This window comes from Corapipo altera, unplaced genomic scaffold (genome assembly GCF_003945725.1).
Source record: "Corapipo altera isolate COAL_440 unplaced genomic scaffold, ASM394572v1 60, whole genome shotgun sequence".
Classification (NCBI taxonomy): domain Eukaryota; kingdom Metazoa; phylum Chordata; class Aves; order Passeriformes; family Pipridae; genus Corapipo; species Corapipo altera.
In genome coordinates, this window is record NW_020884912.1 from 552,881 (window position 1) to 572,397 (window position 19,517).

The following is a 19,517-nucleotide window of genomic DNA, read 5'->3' on the forward strand; positions in this document are numbered from 1 at the left end:
ATAAATTTAGTAATAAACAGGAGTAGAGTTTGATCTACCATTTTTAAATTATTGGTTTAATTTTTTCTTACATCATTTGTAACTGAAAAAAAAATAAAATTATAAATAGGGAAAAGTATCTTAGATTCTGGTGGAAACCCTGTCAGAGTACTTCCTCTTTTCTTGTACTGTATTATACTGCTCTTTTTACCTATTTTCACTTCTCTGTTTGACTGTATAAGACCTAGTATATCCACCATGTTCTCATGTAAAGAATCAGATGATATACTCATGTTATTCCCTCTCCAATTTTTTGGAGGCTTTTTCTGTTGTTTGGTGGCTGTCTACCAAAAGTGTGTAATTTGTAACCCGTATAATTTTTAATTTGTAATAACTGTCATTAAACATAATTTAAATCTTAATTAAAATTTTTAATACTTTGTAATCTGAATGGGAACTGCAGTGCAAATGCATTGCCCCCCACATTCATTACTCAGTTAATTCAAGGCACAACTCCAGCACCTGCATTCGATATTCTTAACACTTCTCTTTTATATTATACATCAGGGAGGCCCAGCACTTCCATATAAAATATTGCAATGTAAGTTTTATTAAAGCACTACTAATAATTTTATTGGAGAAGGGTATTTTGATCATTCAAACAGCATGAAATCCTACCACGGCTTTTTCTGGACTGGGAGTTTTGATAGCCGAGTTCGAATTATCTTCTCCAGAAAACTGTTTCTCAGTAGTGAAACCTGAGTATGTCCTGAATGGAGAGACGGGGGGTTAAGTGAGAAAATAAGACACATCTGTTATGGAAGATTCTTTAATAATGCAATCCAGCAGCAACTCCCCATTTCTACAAATGGCTCTTCATGAGGAAGTACAAGGGCCTTAACTGATAATTATTCTGGCAATGAAACATCCCCAGCAATTCTTTTTTAATAGTGTTTCTCTCATACGTTCTCATTCCTCTTTCTGGCTGCAGTTGCTGTTGTGCATTTTTTACCTTCTTTCTTAAATATGTTATTCCAGAGGTGCTACTGCTATCGTGGAGGGGCTTGGCCAGCGCTGTGTCTGTCTGGCACTGACTCTGTCAGAGATAGGAGAAGCTTCTGCCAGCTTCTCACAGAAAGCTACACCTGTAGCCCCCCCTGCTTTCAAAACTTTGCCACATAAACGCAATACATCTCCCTAAAAATGTCTTCTAAATGCATTTATCTTCATGTCTTGTTGAGTGAACACAAGAAATATTACTATCTCCATTTCAGAAATGAGAAACTGCCACCCTGAGATTTGTACAAAGGGAGTTACCCAAGGCCACACTGCAGTGACAGAGATAAATCAAGAGTTCACAGCAACCCTAGCTCTTTATAACATAGGAGATTCTCCTTCTGAAAATACCACTGCCTGGTGCACTACTTCCCTCAATCCTGGTTCAGATGAATCGTTTGTAGAACGGTTTGTGTCTGTTTCCAAATGAGTGCTTGAAACCTGGGACAGAACAAAGCACGTTGCCCTCTAAAGCTGTAGCGGAAGTTACATGGAAGCCTGGAGCAAAGAAGGAATAAAAATGAATCTGAAAATCCTCTGGCAGTGTTATGTTTCAAACTGTCTCCTGTCATCATAATAAATGAGTATATTTACTTAAGAGCACTGAATAATTTATTGGGCAATGGCATAAACCTGTAGAACAGCACATTCTTTCTGCACGTGGATTAACCCATGTGGATTAAGAGTTCTCCAGCACCTGGTTCTAGGAAAAAGATCAGCAAACAGGTGAGCTTAATCCAGTTTCTGTTGAAAGAAGCTGTACACTTGGGGCGAAAGAGCACAGAACATGCCCGCACAAAGGCACATCTCACCTCTTTAAACTGGTGGCTGCTCAGATGGGGTGAAGGCATAGTGTGCTGGCAGGGCAGCAACTGGACCTAAGCTGGGTGGCAGGGCTGCTGGCAGAGGTCCTGCCTATTCCAAAACCAGAGGTGAGCCCTTGACTGCTGCTGTAATTATTTTGCAGCTAAAGAGTGCCTTAAACAGCATGGTGTCCACCGTCAGAGAGGAGCCACGGCAGTGAGTTCCTTAGGGTACAGGCTCCTGTTTTTGTTTAGCATTTGTATGATGTCTAGCACAATGAAGCATGATGGGAATTTCCAGGTTATACAAGATAATAAGAAATATTGGGACAGTTTGCTTTTGTATGGAATCCACTTTTCCCCTTCCAGACCTCCTGTGACGTGTTAGGGAATTGACTTGGAGGCTGGAGCCATTGAGCAGTATGAGGCAGGGCCCTCCAGCAATGATCCCTCTCTCCTCTGGCTGGAGTCACCTGGGTCCAAGCAGAGCCATAGTACCTTCTCACACAGTTTGACCTTATATGTTTGTCTGTAGTAAAGAATGCTTTGGAAAGCAGTTATTGTACCGTTCCTTCTGACTGACACTGTATTCTCTTCTGCCCTAGCAGCTGGCACTTTGTTACACAGAGGGAGCGTGTAACACAAGATTCCCTCTTTTATACAAATGAAGGAAAAAGGGATACTTAGGTTCAAGGTGCTCAAGTGTCAAAAGTTTAGGTGGCAGAACTTGAAGAAAGTCTGAAGTAAAGCTTTAGCTTTAGAAATATCAGTAACTGGCTTGTTGCTTTCCACGTTCAGAGACTCCATATGAGTTGACTTTATGGAAGTGTTGCAGATGCAAATGACATCTATAGCATTAATTCCTTTTTAAAGGTGTCTCAGTATAAGCATCCGTGTTTTCTGCACAATAGCAGGTTTTTTATACCTTTTACACATACCATCTGGATAATGGGAAAACATCTACAAAAAAAAGACTGGATTTTAAAATTGTACCATTATGTACCAGGTAGAAAAAGCCCAGCACTCACTTTTATTTTCTTAATCCTACATTATATTGGTATATAAATAGATTATAATGTCGTTCAGTGTAAGGGGTGTTAGGACCTAAGATGCTTCTAGTAAGGCTTGAAAATTTGGAATTCTTTTGGCTTCAATTAGGTATTTATTTTAATAAAGATTGGAATTCAATATTTCAGATCATACTAAATGAAACTCTACTCAGAATCTATTATGGAGAACACGGGTCATCACCAGAGTCTTAGGGAAAACAACCATGAATCTGTGGCAGAAATGGTCATTTCCAATCAGGAGAAGAGCACTTGAAGATGCAGTATTTTTAAGGCTGTATTATTTAATATTATACAGGTGTGGTACAGTTGAGTATGTATCGGCAGTTGCCGTGAATTCATAGAATCACAGAATGGTTTGCGTGGGAAGGGACCTTAAAGATAATCCAGTTCCAACCCCTCTGCCATGGGCAGGGACACCCTCCACTATATCAGGTTGCTCTGAACCCCATCCAACCCGGCCTCGAACAATTCCAGGCATACTCAGCTCATCTGGGCAACCTGTTCCAGGACCTCACCGCCCTCACAGCGAAGAATTCCATCCAAACACCTAATCCAAACGGCACCTTTTTCAGTTTAAAGCTATTCGCCCTTGTCCTATCACTACATACCCTTGCAAAAAGTCCCTCTCCGGCATTCTCGTGTGCCCGAGGCCAGCCGCTCCCCGCTTTCGGAGCCTGGGAAGCGAAGGCACCTCCGTCCCATCCTCGTTCGCTCGCGCTGCTTTTGGTCCCTCTGCTGGCGCCGTAGCGGCCGGGCCGGCGCCTGCGTCCCGCGGGCATCTCCATCCCGCCTCCCGCCGCCATGGATTACCGGGCCATGGTGATGAGCCAGGTCGTGCCCGGGCAGTTTGACGATGCGGAGAGCTCGGAAGGGTAGGAGGCGGCGAGGGGCCGGGTGTGGGGGTGGGCGCTGGGAGGGGGTTCGGGAAGACAGGCGGAGCGGGGCGGGGAGCAGCCCCGGGACTCGCCCGTCGCTGGCGGTGCTGCCCGAGTTACAGGGAGGGGGTGAGAGGAAAGGCTGCGTGCGCTCTCCCAGCTGCGCTCTTCTGTTGTGTGTGCTGCTTTGGGACAGACTTGTTTTGGCAGAAAACCGTGACGTACTTCTGGCATTGCAGCATCACAGAATCGTTTAGGTTGGGAAAGACCTCTAAGATCGTCGAGTCCAACCTGTGACCGAACAGATGTCGCTGAATGCCACGTCCGGTCTTTCCTTGAACACCTCCAGGGATGGTGGCTCCATCACCTCCCTGGGAAGACCATTCCACTGTGCAATCACCCCTTCTGTGAAGAAATTCCTCCTTATGTCCAAACTAAACCTCCCCTGGTGCAGCTTGTAGCCGTGTCCTTTCTTCCTGTCACTGGTTGCCTGGGAGAAGAGACTGCCCTCCACCTGGCTACAGCCTCCTTTCAGGTGGTTGTAGAGAGCGATAAGGTCCCCTCTGAGCCTCCTTTTCTCCAGACTCAGTAGCTCCCTCAGCTACTCCTCACAGGACTTGTGCTCCAGACCCTTCATTGGCATCATTGTCCTTCTCTGGACCCACTCCAGCACCTCAGTGTCCTTCCTGAATTGAGGAACCCAGAACTGGACACAGTGAATTATGACATGAGTAAATCATAAGAGCTCATTTCTCCCATAAATTCTGTTTCAGGCCTACCTGACATTTTTCATGCAGGTTGTGCTGGTGCCCTGGGGTACCAGTGGGTTGGCTGTCTGCTGCTTTTAAGGTTTTGTGTGAGACCTTGCCAGTGGAAATCTGCTGCAGCAGCAAGCGGAGTGGTTTGTCTCTGGTGAAGAAGCCAGCTGGCTTCATCTGGCATGTCCATCTGATTGGAGTCAGAGGGATCTGAATGTGTGTAAATGTAGAACAAATTAGAAGGCAGCATTGATGTGGTGAGGGTGATAATTTGAATGCAGTCTGTGCTCTAAAAGCAGTGACATCCTCTGTAAGCATATATTTAAGTGTATATTGCTTAAAGACAGATGAAGTGAGAGTCATCTCATGGAGAGCTAACCTTGCAAAAGCATTTGTTGGGATAAATGTATTGAATTTTTAGTGACTGTACCAGTGGTTTTTAGTTATATAGACATCTGTATTTCTTTTAAGTGAATCTACAGAAGACACAGAAACATCTAAAGGTGAGGTCACTGAGAACTACCAGTCATTCCCATGTAAAGAACTTAATGCTGAGGAAGGAGATGGTGATGACTACAATGATGATGAAGAGGAAGATGAAGACTGGGACTGGGATGATGAGGTGGGAAGACTCTTGAAGCGCCACAATGCTGCTGGTGGGTGCAATCCACAGGTATGTTGGAGCCTATTCTGTGAGTGTCAAGGGTGCCCAAGAGCAAATGGGGCTAATCTGAAGGCTTCGTTCTCTGTTAATACCGTGTTGAGGATCAATGTAAATAGGAATTTTTCCTTGAGAGAATGCCTTTCTTTTGAGTCGGCTCCTCTGCCGTGCTATCTGTATATGTACATTGTGGCCAGAGTTCATCTTGATTTTCTTGTCTCAAACCCTGCTGCTGGATTCTCTTTTTCATTGCAGTTTTCCTTCTGTTCCTTACCTTTCTCAGCTTTTCTTTCTTTGCCCACCCTGATCTCTACTGATATCCCTTACTTTTTGGTACTTGTCCTCTGTGTTTCTCACCATTTTCCCCATCCTTTCTATTTAATTTTAAGACCCTACCTTCTAGTAACACCCGGGGTGAAACAGGTTATGTTTTAGACTTATAGTGAAGGAGGCAAAAGAAAAACCATAGGAAGTGGAGGGAGGTGCTAGAAGTGAATTAAAGTGTATGCTGTTGGCACAGAAACTCTGGTGTTGTGCAGAATGAAAAGCACACATGAAGGGTAAGAAGGATGCTAGTTCTCACACCAGCTTGGACAGTAGAGGTTCAAAACCTCATTTTTCCTACTGTTGAGGTAAATTAGAGTGGTGCTGATCACAGCATGTCATGTCTGACAGCACTTGTCCTGGATGATTTATTCTTGCCTTTAGTTAGAGGTTTATGCTATCCGATATTAGTCAAACAGAGTTCAGGTGTTAGTTGTATTTGGAGAGGACTACCTGTAAGAAAAGACAGCATCTTGTAAAGTTTTCTCTGTTCATTACCTTTGCATTTTTTTCTCTCAATTGTCTCTTATGTTTTTGTTTGCTATTTCCCTTCCTTTTAGAGATAGAAAAGATGCTATATGAGAGACTGGCAGCCTCCTAGAGTAAAAATGACCCTGGTTTGGGGCACATTTTTAATTTTAACTGAGGTGTTAGCTGTATTTTCTTTTCTTGAATTAAGTAAAATCTGATGTTAATCTATATCTATTTCCTCACCCTTTGTGGTTTTCTTGTTATAGCTTTAGGCATAGGCATTTGAGATGAATTTTCCAATGATATTGTCTGTATTTCAAAAGTCTGTGCGCAGAAGGCAACTTACATTAACAAATCCTTTGTTTCAGGCAAATAGACAGACCCCTAGTTGCTGTTCAGCAAAAATGTCCACCCCTACAGACAAGGTTTTAAGAAAATTTGAGCACAAAATTAATTTAGGTGAGTACAATTGCATTGTCTTCTGTTATGAAAACAGTTAACACTCTGTGACATTCTCGGACTAACTGTGCTTACGTTAAGCCAGAACTCACTGGAATGAATCACTTAACCATTGCCAGACAGATTAAAAATGGCTTTTGCATACTTGAGGTTGCCTTTAGTCTCCATTAACTGGCTGTCCTACCCCTTTGTCTCCACCTTCAGAGCCTCGTGGCTGTTTGTTGTTTTTTTAACTTCACCTTGACTTCTCCACACCACATAAAGTTCTTTCTTCCCTAGTTTCTCTGTAGGAGCAAACTGTTTGGTGTGGAGGGAGGGTGTCAACTCTCTGTTGTGATATTGGTCATTCTGACAGCTGCTACCACAGCTACATTTTCTAGACAATTGCAGTCCCCTGTAGTATTAGGGTGGCACATTATGCAACAGTTCTCTCACAGGGGTAGAGTTTCTGTGATAAGTGAGGAGGCTGCTGTCCTAGACGGTGTAGTTTGATGTTTACCATGAGATGGAAATGGCTGCTCTGCACAGCCTGGTAGGACAGGGTGTGATTGGCACCTTTTGACAGGGTGGTGATCAGAGGCTGTGTTTTCCTTTATAACAAAGTGGTGCTAAAATAAAGGTTGCTGGTATGTGTAACCAAATACAGCAGCTTTTATACATTTAGACATTTAGCATTTAATCAAACACCATTTAAATATATTGTCAGAGAGAATCCGGGAGCCTAATGCTTGATTCTGTTCAGAAAAATGGCATTTGATTGTGATAAGAGAAGAGCAGACAAATTTAATGGTGAGATGTTGTCCAAAAGGCATTACTTCTGGATGGCATCACATCTCCAAGTCTGTGGAACTGTCTCACTGTGTTGTTCCCTTAGAGTCCTACTTTGAAATATAGACAGAGTGAAGAGCTAGGTTAACCCTAGTGTGTAGCTAAGCTTTTCTGCTTGTTACAGAGAGCTCTGCCTATGTTTTAACATTGTGTTATGGCAAATTGGCTGGCAGCAGAATTCCAGGGGCAATTTCGAACATAGGAAACTTCTTTGGGTTTGGGGTTTTTTTCCTCATTTTTTTCTAATGTGTTTTTCAGATAAGCTAAATTTTGATGACTCCGTTATAAACAGAGTCACAGAAAAGTCTAGACAGAAAGAAGCAGATATGTGAGTATTACTTGTAGTTCTGTTTTCACTTAAATAATTTGAACCCAGAAGTGTAGTGCTTATTTCCTTATTTTGAAAAGTTTGTTAAGAAAAATGAAATTAGAAGTGGTCTGTGTGCAGTTTGCCTTTTAGTCTTAAACTGTTTGGTTTCCAAAACAGTTGTCTAAATCATTCCAAAATTTGGACTTTTCTGTCACTGGTAGCACATCAAATTGTGTTGGTGTTGTAAGGCATAAGTGACAGGTGTCCTCCTGATGATTTGGTGAGGGAAAAGTAATTCTTTTTAAGATGTTTTTTTAGGCCTGTGGCTTATAGCTGTAAGTTGTAACGACAGATACCGTTTTCTCCTGAATGAGCATATTTCAGCACAGGCAAGAAGATATCTATAAAAGTGAAGGACACTGATGGTCATGGTGGTGGTGATGATTTGTTGTGATTTTTTTTTTAACATTCCTCTGCTGGCAGGAGAAACCTTTGCTTCTGTATGAGCTGAAAGCCTTACTCCTTGAGGCTGTCACCTTATCTTTGATACAGAATGTCGTGATTTGCTCTGTCAAAACTGAGTCCATATGTGGGATTTTATCATTTTATTTTCGCTTCTGCTAGGTACCGAGTCAAAGACAAGTCAGACAGAGCAACAGTAGAACAGGTAAGTCCTTAGTTCATCAAATTTCTCTTGACCAGAGCAAACAATGTTGAATTTTGGAATCACTGATAAAACAGATACAATAGCAACTGAGTTTACTTTGGAATTCTGTTCCCTTGTTATCCTGAAGAGACCTGTTGTTTCTTTTGTGTATATGAAGGTTGTACTTGCTTCCATAAACATTTTGGAGCTCATTTTTGTGTTTAGCATTGTGTTCGTATATGCAACACAGAATTCCAAAATTCCAAAGAACAAGAAACAATGCTAGGTTTGCCTTTTTCTTTTTTTCTTCTTTAGCAAGACTGAACTAGTACTGGCCCTAAGCCACATAGCTGCTTTATTTTAGTTATGATACTGTATCCCTAGAGAAACCTTATTTTAAAACATTTGATGCAACTATATGTGGGAAATAATTATCTTTTTCTCTTCTAGAGCTAACTCAAAGACATATGCTTAGCTTAAAAAAGAGAAAAATTAATAATGTAGGCAGAAAAAGTGAAGTATCATTCTAGAATCATGGCAGAATTCTGAATGGTTGCTGTTTGAATTATCATTTAATCCTCGAGAGTAGTCTGATTCCATGGGTCCTTTATTATGGTACTAAGACTGGACAGTATTATTAAGTTTTATCCTCTGCTGACTTTTCTGTATTAAATTTGAGGTGTTGGATCCAAGGACCCGAATGATTCTCTTCAAGATGTTGTCTAGAGGTGTCATATCAGAAATCAATGGCTGCATCAGCACAGGGAAAGAAGTAAGTTTTACTGAAAGTGACATAGTAGTCTTTTTTTTTTTTTTCAACAACCTAGGCAGAAGTTTATGGTGCTCAGAAGATATACTGAAATACTTGGGTTTAGTACTAGCTTTTTTGTGTTGCTTGGTTGGTATGAAGTTATCATAAGATAAAAGGCAATTTATGTTAAAGGAAACCAATTTTCCCAAGTATGGAAGATTTCTAAAAATGCTTAAATGTTATCTTAAATTTGTGGATCTTGTTAATTGTATCTTTCCACCAAAATTTTTTGAAAAGTTATATATACACGTAATTTTATATAGTGCCTGAAAAAACACACCAACCCAGGTAATTCGTTCTTCATGTGAGACTCTTGCGTGCAGATCAGCAGACACGGAAGTATCTAAATGGTGTAGCAGAATTCTGTTTAAAATACTGTTAAACCTTCTTTACAAAACTATCACGTTTGTGGGCTGTTATTATCAAGTAATGTTGCAGATAATTAAAACTAGACCACAGATTTCCAAGTAAATTAATAAATCAGTTTTAGAATGCCTAGTCACCTAGGCTGACTAGTTTTCTTCCAAGTCCTTGGATGCTGATTAAAGATATACTTCCACCCTGTGTAGAAGTGAAAACATGAGATATTTGGGCCATGCTTTAGGGACTAAATAGTGCACAGGCTCAAGTTGACTGTTCACACAGGGACTTGTTTCAGTCTCCAACGTGAGACACAGTTTTCTTGTTCAGTGTTGGTTTTGTCCTGTAGTAGCCCTGCCCCGTGTTACATACTTCCTGTAAGCTGCCTCACAGAAAAAGGGTTGCCCTTGTGTTCAGTCTCACTCAGCTGGGTGCCATGTAGGGGCTGGGGTGAGATCGGATCTTTTCCGGGTGTCAGAAAGAGAAGAAGAGAGAAGATTATGTTGCTTTAAAGAGCTTTTCTTTAATGTTGTTTCTTTCCTTTATAATCTGATAGGCTAATGTATATCATGCTGGTACTGCAAATGGAGAGAACAGAGCAATAAAGATTTACAAAACCTCTATTCTGATGTTTAAAGATCGGGATAAGTATGTGAGTGGCGAATTCAGGTGAGTTTGACTTCTGCCTGGTTTTACTGGGGAAGTGGGATTGTTTGAAAGGTGGTAAAATCACTGGTGCTAATACTGCATTGATTGGCTAAGAGTCCTTGATGTATTTTCTTTTTTATTTAAAGATTTCGTCATGGATACTGCAAAGGCAACCCAAGAAAAATGGTGAAAACGTGGGCTGAAAAAGAAATGAGGAATTTAATAAGGTGATTTTTTCCAGTTTTTATTTCATCATGCACAGGTAACTGAAACTTTTAAGTTTATAGGAGGTACTCTCCTATTGCTAGACGGTGATTATCACTATCTTTAAGGGTCTCTGGAGTGTTCTGGAAAGTGACTTAAACTTCACTATGGGAGAGAAATTAAAAGGGGAGGGAGGAATAAAGATATTCTTTTGTTTTACTGCTCATGCTCTAAGCTCTTCAATGTCTGAACTCTGTCTGACATGACTGAACAGCAAGAAAAAGCTGGAAATAGCTGCTGCTGAGTAGCAGCATGCTGTGTGATATAGGTTAATCTAGGATTAACCTGAACTGTGTAAAGACTCTTTGTCTGACACAGGAATGCTTAGAAAAGGGTCGGAGCCAGCATGGTTGTGGCTTTTTGTATGCATTTCCTAGTTCTTCACAAGTGAGAGTTTCCTGAGCTCTTACTGTGTATTATGTTTAAAGCAACAGAGCTCCTTTATGCACTAGTGTAATGCAAATGGCAGAGTTTGATTTTATGTTTTTCTGTGGCTTTGTTTCAGATTGAATACAGCCCAGATACCTTGCCCAGAGCCAATTATGCTGAGGAGTCATGTGCTTGTCATGGGCTTTATTGGTAAAGGTGATAGGTAAGTATCTTTAGAAAATCAAGTTTGTTTTGTTTGGTTTTTTTTTGTTTTAATAGTAGCTTTCCATGAAGGTTTATTAAAACCAAACAAACTAACCCTCTGAATTTACCTACTATTACTTCAGGCCTGTAAAATTAACTTGTTATTCTCATATATGCATATGACCTGTGGAGTACCCAGACATTTGCCAGCTACTACTGCAGGCAATCTGTACGATTCTGAAGCTTCAGTTGTGTGCAAAATTAAGTTGTAAATTGGTTTAAGCGGAGATTAAGGCTGGAAATGTTTGATAATCCTACGTGAAGACAGCTCGTAAATTTTGTGGTACAAACATTAATGTAACATGGTCCAAATTACTTCATGTTGGAAACAGAGTTCCAGTATCTTTGGCAAGCATGTAGCAAGGTTTGCTGCCCTTCATGCTAGCTCCTTGCACTTTGTCGCTCATGCTGTATTGCTTGACATACCTACTCAGTGGAAGGATCAGATACAGCAATTAAAGCATCTGCAGCTGGTACAAAGAAGGAAAAAGTATTAATTTTCTGTTATTTATATTGTAATTTCAAGGCCTGCTCCCCTGCTGAAGAATGCTCAGTTATCTGACTCCAAAGTCCGGGAACTGTACCTGCAAATCATCCAGTACATGAGAAGAATGTACCAAGATGCCAGACTTGTTCATGCAGATCTCAGTGAATTTAATATGCTGTATGTTTTTAACCTTCGCTCTGAATTGTGACATCTGAAATGTATGCATTGGCAATGTCTGTGAGAGTACTAATGTACCTTTAAGGGAGGGTGGGGTCCTTTTGTTACTGGGTTTTGTAACTTTTGTAATTAATTGTGTAGCTTTTAGCCAGCTTTGAGCTTTCTCTGTTAAAAAAACCCCAAGCAAACAAACAAGCAAACCAACCCCACGAATACGAAACAAAAACCCCAAATAAAGATAAAAAAACCTCACCGAAACTCCCAAACAAAGCCCCCTCACAACTAGAAAAAAAACCCCTCAACTGGGGGAAAAATTAGTGAGGTATCGTTTTTATAATTTTTTTTTTTATGGTGGAGTTAGTGCAGCTCTGTATGGGTTTCTTTTTTGTAGATACCACAGTGGGGATGTGTACATAATTGATGTGTCTCAGGCTGTGGAGCATGACCACCCTCACGCACTGGAGTTCCTGCGAAAAGATTGTGCCAACGTTAACGGTGAGTGGGCTGCACTTCAACCCTTGTTCTGACAGCTGGTTTATTTAGCAAGTTTAACTGTGTTCACCTGTGTTCTTTCAGGTGTAACTGACTGTAGAAGCTGTCAAAATTCCATTAAAATACTTCCTCTCCTATGTTCTTATGACTTTCTCAGGGAGCAGTGTACTGTGCTGAGTTCAGAAGAGAGTAGCCTATTTTGCCAGAAATTATCTGGCCAAAATGAGTCACCTGGCTGAATCTCAGATTTATGATAGATGTGAGTCCCAGACTGCAGCACTGCCCACTCCAATCTTTCCTTACTTAAAATACTGTGCAGACATACTGATGTGTTTCCTTCTGTGAGTTGAATCCACATCTGGAGTTCCTCAGCTGGCAAGAAGTTACCTTATAAGTTCCTTGTGCTTACTTGTCCAGGGCAGCTGAGAGGATCGAGGCGTAGAGTAATTAATTAGAGATGTTATCACTTGTCATAGTATCTTGATAAACAAATTACCTTTACAGCGTTTTTCTCTTGAGAATTTGGCCCTCATATGTGAGTCGACATGTTGTGTAACACACACACCTCCTGTTAAGGTGTGTCTCTGAGGACAGAAAATCTCACTGCAACCTGCTTTTGTCCCCCCTTTCTTTTCAGATTGACTTTTTTCTTATTTTACAGAGACTCTCAAAAGTCTGTGCAAAAAACTGTGTGCGTTTTGGTGCAATATGTCTGTTGATACCCAGTATGCTAGTTTTTCCTTATTACTTTTCTGGTCTTGGATTTTCTAGTAACTCCCTTCTGGCTTTTGTTTGTTTCGCTGTCTAGTTTTCCTACAGAGTTTCTAAGAAACATCTTGCCCTAGCTGTGATCATTGCAGAGACTTGTGGTTCCATAGGCACAGAGAGGTGCCTCCAAAGTAAATTTTGTTTGTTCTTTCTATGATTAATTTCTCATAGTGAGAGAACTTCTGAGAACTTTAGTAGGAAATGCTTATTAAGCAGTCCTCTGCTTCCTTAAACTGCCTATTAAGCAGTTCTCTGCTGTTTTTCAGTACAGAAGTGTAGCCTCAGATTTTGGTCATAATTGACTCAAGAAACCAATTCTGAGTGTACTATTGAGGAAAATTCTAGTATGTGGTGGATCATAATTAGGCTGTACTGTGTTTCAGTGGATCCTTTTGTTTCTCTGGCAAAAGTTTGAGGTCTCTATTCCTTATTGGAAATACATTTTTTCACTTTATCATCATAGCTGCATTTTTTAGATGTAATTACTTATAGGTTTTGTCTCTGCCCTTGTCTCCTGGTAGACTTTTTCCAAAAGCACAATGTTGCAGTGATGACTGTGAGGGAGCTGTTTGAGTTCATTACTGATCCTTCTATCACAAGTGAGAACATTGATGACTACCTGTCTAAGGTAAGACCTAATGGCCTTGTTGCTTATGTAGGAAGACTTGAACAATAAAATCAGATGTAGTTCAAGCTCTTTCATCTCATTTACTCTACATCCTGCTATTGAAGGAAGATGGTACATGACACTGTTATACCAGAGCTTCAAAAACACACACAGGTCTTTTCCATTTATACCATTATGGAGTGACAACATTTTCATTCTATGTTTTCTCAAAAACTCTGATCGTGAAAACTCAAATGTCTGTTTGAGGTGCTGCTAAAACCAGGGTGGTTTAAATTAGTTCTTTCTTTTTGGTAAGGAGAAGCTCTGCAGAAATATAACCATGCTTATATAGAGAGTGGGATTAAGAATGCAGATTTGAGCAGGATGGGCTGAGGGGGGAAGGGAATGACTAGGACAGTGTTACTTCAAGGTACCTGATCTTGCTTGCCAAATACAGCTGCTGGCAGAAGACATAGTGTCTAGGAGGAATTGAAGTTATTCAGTGCTGCTAGCAGCACCCATGTATTTCATCTCTAGCTGCCAGTCCTCTGGTCCCAGTTAGATATTTCTTTAGAAAGGAGTGTGTGTGTAAGTGCTTTTTAAGTTAACACAAGAAAAATGGTGGCCACGTATCTCATGCTAACACTGGAGATTTGACATGTCTTTCCTGTTCAAGACCACATGAATGTGGTCCAAATAACAGTACAGCATGCAGAATTCCAGCTGTTGTGTACTTTCTCTCATACTGGAGGTTGAATGAGAGCAAGCTGTGCCACGTGGTTCCCCTTCCTTGTGCTCCTCTGGCTTGCTTGGTGTGCGTGAGAAGAGCCAAGTTCCAGGACTGAGCACTGCTCATTGTATTCTCCTTGTGCTGTTATGTCCCGCAGCCGTGCTGGGCCTGCCGTAATTTGGTCTGGGAGGAGCAGCAAGTGTGTTTTCCCTCTTATTAACAGCCCCGATCTGCAGCTGCAAGTGTGCTTTGCAGCAGTGTTGGTTACCATTAGGTGTCGCTGAAGTCATTCCCATAGGGAAACCTGGAGTGTGAGTGACAGTGAAATACAGGGAGAAACATAGACGAGAGTAGTTAGTTGGATGCGATTCTAAAGAGTTAGCGATGAGATTCTAAAGAGTGATAACTTTGTATTGTTTTGTATTTCTTTAGGCAATGGAAATAGCATCGAAAAGAACAGAGGAGGAAAGATCCAGTCAAGATAAAGTGGACGAGGAAGTGAGGATTTCTGTTTCTGCTTTAAAATAATATTAACCTTGCCTCTTCTAAACAACAAAAAGTGTTCTATTTTATTTGTCAAAATGCACAGCTGATGATAAGCAAAACATTGTTTGTGATACTGAGATGTCTTGAACTAGTGGAAATGTGAAGTATTAAGGGATGCCATGTGTAAAAGCTGACAGCAATAAGCTGTTACAAGACAAATACACCGTTTCCTAAACCAGTTTGTTTGCTTGTAGCTAGATCCTTTGATATATCTTCCAGTTCAGGTTTAGTTAATAAAAAACTGAGTAGAGAGATCTGATTATGTTGGTGGTTTTGGACCACTGATACAGAAACAGGCTATTGGGATACATGCATTGATCAATTTGCTAGTCCCAGTCTCATTCAGTTTTTCCATTGCCTTTATATTAAGTGAAGCCATTTCAAGTCCATTACAGAAAGCTGCTAATGTTTTGAAAAGGCTTGATGTAAAGATACAACCATTTCTATCTGTTCCAGAAGAGTTAAAAAACCCCAAAAAACAAACCAGAAAAAAACCCCTATCTTTGAAGTCAGTACCACTTGATTTATCAAAGACTTTTCTTTTTCTCTTGGAGCTCTGCACATTTTACTAACTACTTCAAGATTGACCAAGGAAAGATTTTTTTGTTTCCCAGGATATCCTCAGAATACAACTTCTGAACTACAGTCAGATGCTAGTGTTTTGTAACAAGTCCATCTTTTGCAAGCCAATTATTCCTTTGTTTACATAAGGTACTGACCTGTAACAGAAATGGTTTCATAGCATCTAAGTTCAGTTTATTTCTCTTAAACTTCTCATGTGACCATAGCTAGTTTGTGTCACTTTCTTAACAAAAGAGCAGAGCTGATTAAGGGCAAGCTCTGCGGAGGTGGGGGCTTCTGCTTTGTGCACAGCACTTAGACAAGCAGTGATGATCACGAAGTGAACTGAATTTGTATTAGGATTGAACTGATACCATAAAAAAGAGAAGCAAAATACCTCTCTGTAGTCTGGTAGGGTCATAAGTTTGCTGGAAGACTGTTTCAAACACAAATTTTGAAGTATGTTGTTGATACTGCAGTAGTTTTTACTGTACTGTACTGCTGCAGGAATCTTTTTTGAGTTGGTCTGTAGGTTGAAGCAGGTGTTATATAAATATATAAAGAGATGCTTTTGGAAGGCATTGTAAATATCACAATAAAAACGTTAGAAAAATCCTTAGAATATAAAGCCTTAGGACTCAAATAGGTTTAAGAGATAGTTGGAAGGATTGGAGAAGTTTGTTAGTTGCCTGGAGGAGCAAGAGGAGCCTTTTTAGTCATGATCTATCAATAATACATAGGTTGCATGATAGTGAATGACTGCTGTGTCAATTTTTTTGTTTCTCTGAGTCTTTGTGATTATTCTTTTAAGGATGCATAATTAGGAAAGAAAAACATTGTGACACTGTATGTAAATAAGTTTGTGTTTCTTTTCACTCTGCCAGGTATTTAAGAAGGCTTACATACCTCGAACTTTGACTGAAGTTAAAAACTACGAGAGAGATGTGGATATTATGATGAAATTGAAAGAAGAGGATATGGCATTGAATGTTCAGCAAGATAATGTGAGTAGACATGCTGAGGCACTGCAGGAAAAGAGGGAGGGGATATGAATTCTTCTTACTGGAAACTGATAGCAGCAAACAAAAACAGAAGCTTTGTTACCAATGTGTTGAGTACTGAATCCGGTATCATGCTTCAAAATTGTCTGGTTAGCACTAATGCCAATGTTGTGGGGTTTATCTTTGTCTTTTTTTTTCTTTTTTTTTTAATTTATGTTTAAATAATAATTTTGTCTGGGCACGAAGAATTAAGACGTATTTTGATAATTTAATTTCTTTCTCTCTCCCTTGACGTAGATTCTCTACCAGACTGTTACAGGACTAAAGAAGGATTTGTCTGGTGTTCAGAAGGTGAGAGGGTCTTTTTGAAATCCTTCATTTTAACCATCTTCAGAAAGGTGCTTACAGGTAGCACAGAGAATGCCTCATCTTGCAGCTGGCACCATGACAGAAGCCTCTTGTCTGCAGAGTGACCATTTATGTCCAGGATGTGTCTGGCATGGCAGCGTGTCTGCACAATACAGGAATTGCTTCCCTTAAGTGTGGTCAATGCTTGGGTTGCTTGAAATGAAATGAAAATCCTTGATATGGCTATGATCTCTAAAGTTAAGGTGGAGATGAGGGAGTGTTTTCCAATTATGGAAAATGTAATTGATTTAAGTCATAACACAGCTGCAAGTTTTGATATATTCAGAGTATCTTTGCTGTAATATTGCATAAAGAATAGCCCTGCAGTATAAGGCATAAGATATTATGTCTTACTATATTTGAAGTACTTGACAATGACACTTTTGTAAAGTACATTGGATAAGAAGTTGGATACAGATCAGCTGTAGCCTGTAATTCAAGGTAGAAGCCGTGTGTGGATTCCCCCTCCTTACTTTGTAAATGTTATCTAGCAGTGGTGTAGACTCTGATTTAAAATGGAAATATAAACATGAATGGGATCAGGCTGTAGCAGAGTCTCCAGGCTTGTTTAGGAATAAGTGAGTTTTCCAGTGTAGATATTTGTGTTTGCAGTATAGTATACATACAGTGCCCCCAAGGTGGATTTGAGTATGATCCAAGATAATTAAAAATTGGATTTCACATATGTTAGCAAATCGCTGTTTAACTTAGGGAAATTAGTTTGGGAGTACAAATAACAGCTGTGCTGTGAGACCTGACCTAAAAGAAACTGTGTTGTACATTCTAGATTCCTTGTTCTTAATTTGTTTAACCTACTTTTCATTCTTTTTCTTGAGACTCGGTGATGGCTGTGGTAAAGGAGATGGCATCAGCTCTGTCAAGGGTTTCTTTGCAGCAGATTCTGTTCTGGTTTTTTAAGAAATATATATATGTATACATAGTGTATATATGTCTGTGTGTGTGTATTGTCATTAGTTTTCTTGGTTTTGATTTGATATAATTCTTGATTTATCTTGCAGATTCCTGCTCTTCTTGAAAAGGCAAACCAGTCAGAAACAGACTCTGATGACGATGGTGATGATGGAAGCTCAGAGGACTCTGATTCAGGCTGTAAAGAATCTGTACATCCCAAAGATAAACCTGCTGAAGTTGGCATGGACAAAAAGGTCAGCTGGCTAGGAATTGTTTATTTTTCCCACCTCTGCTTATGTGGCATGAAAAAATCCAAACTTAGTGGTTTTTGCTAATTCTTGTCTGAAACAACAGAGCAGAGACAGTGGATTTCATGCTTTATTAGTGGTGTTTTTACGTAGAGCAACATGTAACACAGCTCTCTGTAGCCTAGGCAAAGCTAGGAGAGAGGTCTCTCAGGGAATTATAGGGGTACACAAAGCAGAATTTAGTGAAGCCTGGGCAGCTTTTCAGTGTTTCTGGCTACTCTTCCAGGCTTTGGTGTTTGGTTTGTGGTTGTGATCACTGATCAACTTCCTTGTGCCCAGGGAACTGAGACCACTTGACTTACAGAACTGGAGTCTTGGTGACAGTGTCTATACGTCAGTGGCTTTCACAGAACAATTAGTACAGACTGGCTACCTTTGCTGGGGGGCAAGAGTTGTAATGCAGTCATGCAAAGCAATTATGGTTAGGGTTTGAGTGGGTTTTTTTAAGGCTTTGTTTTCTAAACTGCGGAACAATTATGCTCAGTTTTGGTCAGGCTCTTCTGCAGAGTATCACTCATAGGTGAGAGCCTTTTGGCTCAGCACTTTTAGGTGCTGTGCAAAAAAAAAATAGAAGCGTGAAACTTGCTGGGCTTAAGGGATTCAGGATTTGGAAGTTTGCTGTTAGGTTTTTCTTCCGAGAAAATCTGTCAAATAAAAATACAACGCTCTACTAGACACTTTATACCAATCTGGAGCTGCTGTCTTTCAGATATGAAGCAGAGAAGTCTTGGTCACTTCTCATCATTACTGATAAGTTCCCTTTCTTCAAAGGTCGCATGAAATGGATGTTTTAACTAGTTTGAATTTTGCCTTGTCATTACCAGTGTGTAGGTCTTGGCTCCACCCCAACCTATACTTGTTTTTTCTTTTCCCCTCACTATTCCTATTGATTTTTATTTTTTTATCTCTTTCTCTTGATAATCTTATTTTTATGTCATGTGTTAAATTAACTTGTTAATGTGACAATTGATTAACTTGCTCAAAATCACTCACTCCTTTCTGTCTTTAACTGAATGGTGTGTGATTATTTATAGGAAAGGAAAAAGATGGTTAAAGAAGCCCAAAGAGAAAAGAGAAAAACCAAAATCCCAAAGCATGTGAAGAAGAGGAAAGAAAAGACTGCAAAAATGAAGAAAGGCAAATAAAATCAGCTTTGGCTTGGAGAAAGGGATGATGTGTTGTGAATTAGTCAGTTACCATCTTTTTTTCTTTTTTAAAAAATTAAAAATCCTTTATTTATATATGTACAATATTAACTATAAGGGTGGTTTTGTTACTAACATGGTGTAATTGTTTGAACAGAGGGTATGCCATGGATTTCTCAGTGGGAAGAATGAGCTTAACACTTGTGCCTGTTAAAATTCTTTACCTGTGCAGGTTTAACTTGTTAAACTCACACCGATTTGATCCTGCGTTCTTACTCCCCTGCCTCACATTGCATACAAGCAAGTTTGGTTTGTTCCAGAGCAGTGATTTCATTCAAAGAGATTCTTGGAGAGGGGAGAATGGCGATTCAAAGGCCCGTGCCTTCTTCACAGTACGGAAGCAAATCGAGCAAGCTGTC

At 40.1% G+C, this 19,517-nt stretch overlaps 1 protein-coding gene across 1 annotated transcript; it reads left to right on the forward strand.

Moving 5' to 3' along the window:
- The first annotated feature begins 3,709 nt into the window (after positions 1-3,709).
- Positions 3,710-19,200, forward strand: RIOK1 (RIO kinase 1). The gene is made up of 17 exons (XM_027654209.1): positions 3,710-3,780; positions 5,013-5,214; positions 6,366-6,456; positions 7,543-7,612; positions 8,219-8,261; positions 8,920-9,012; positions 9,968-10,080; positions 10,206-10,286; positions 10,829-10,915; positions 11,483-11,620; positions 12,012-12,115; positions 13,402-13,508; positions 14,650-14,715; positions 16,209-16,328; positions 16,623-16,676; positions 17,753-17,899; positions 18,988-19,200. The coding sequence occupies exons 1-17, from the start codon at positions 3,710-3,712 to the stop codon at positions 19,096-19,098; spliced, it is 1,698 nt and encodes a 565-aa protein (XP_027510010.1). The 3' UTR covers positions 19,099-19,200.
- The last annotated feature ends 317 nt before the right edge of the window (positions 19,201-19,517 follow it).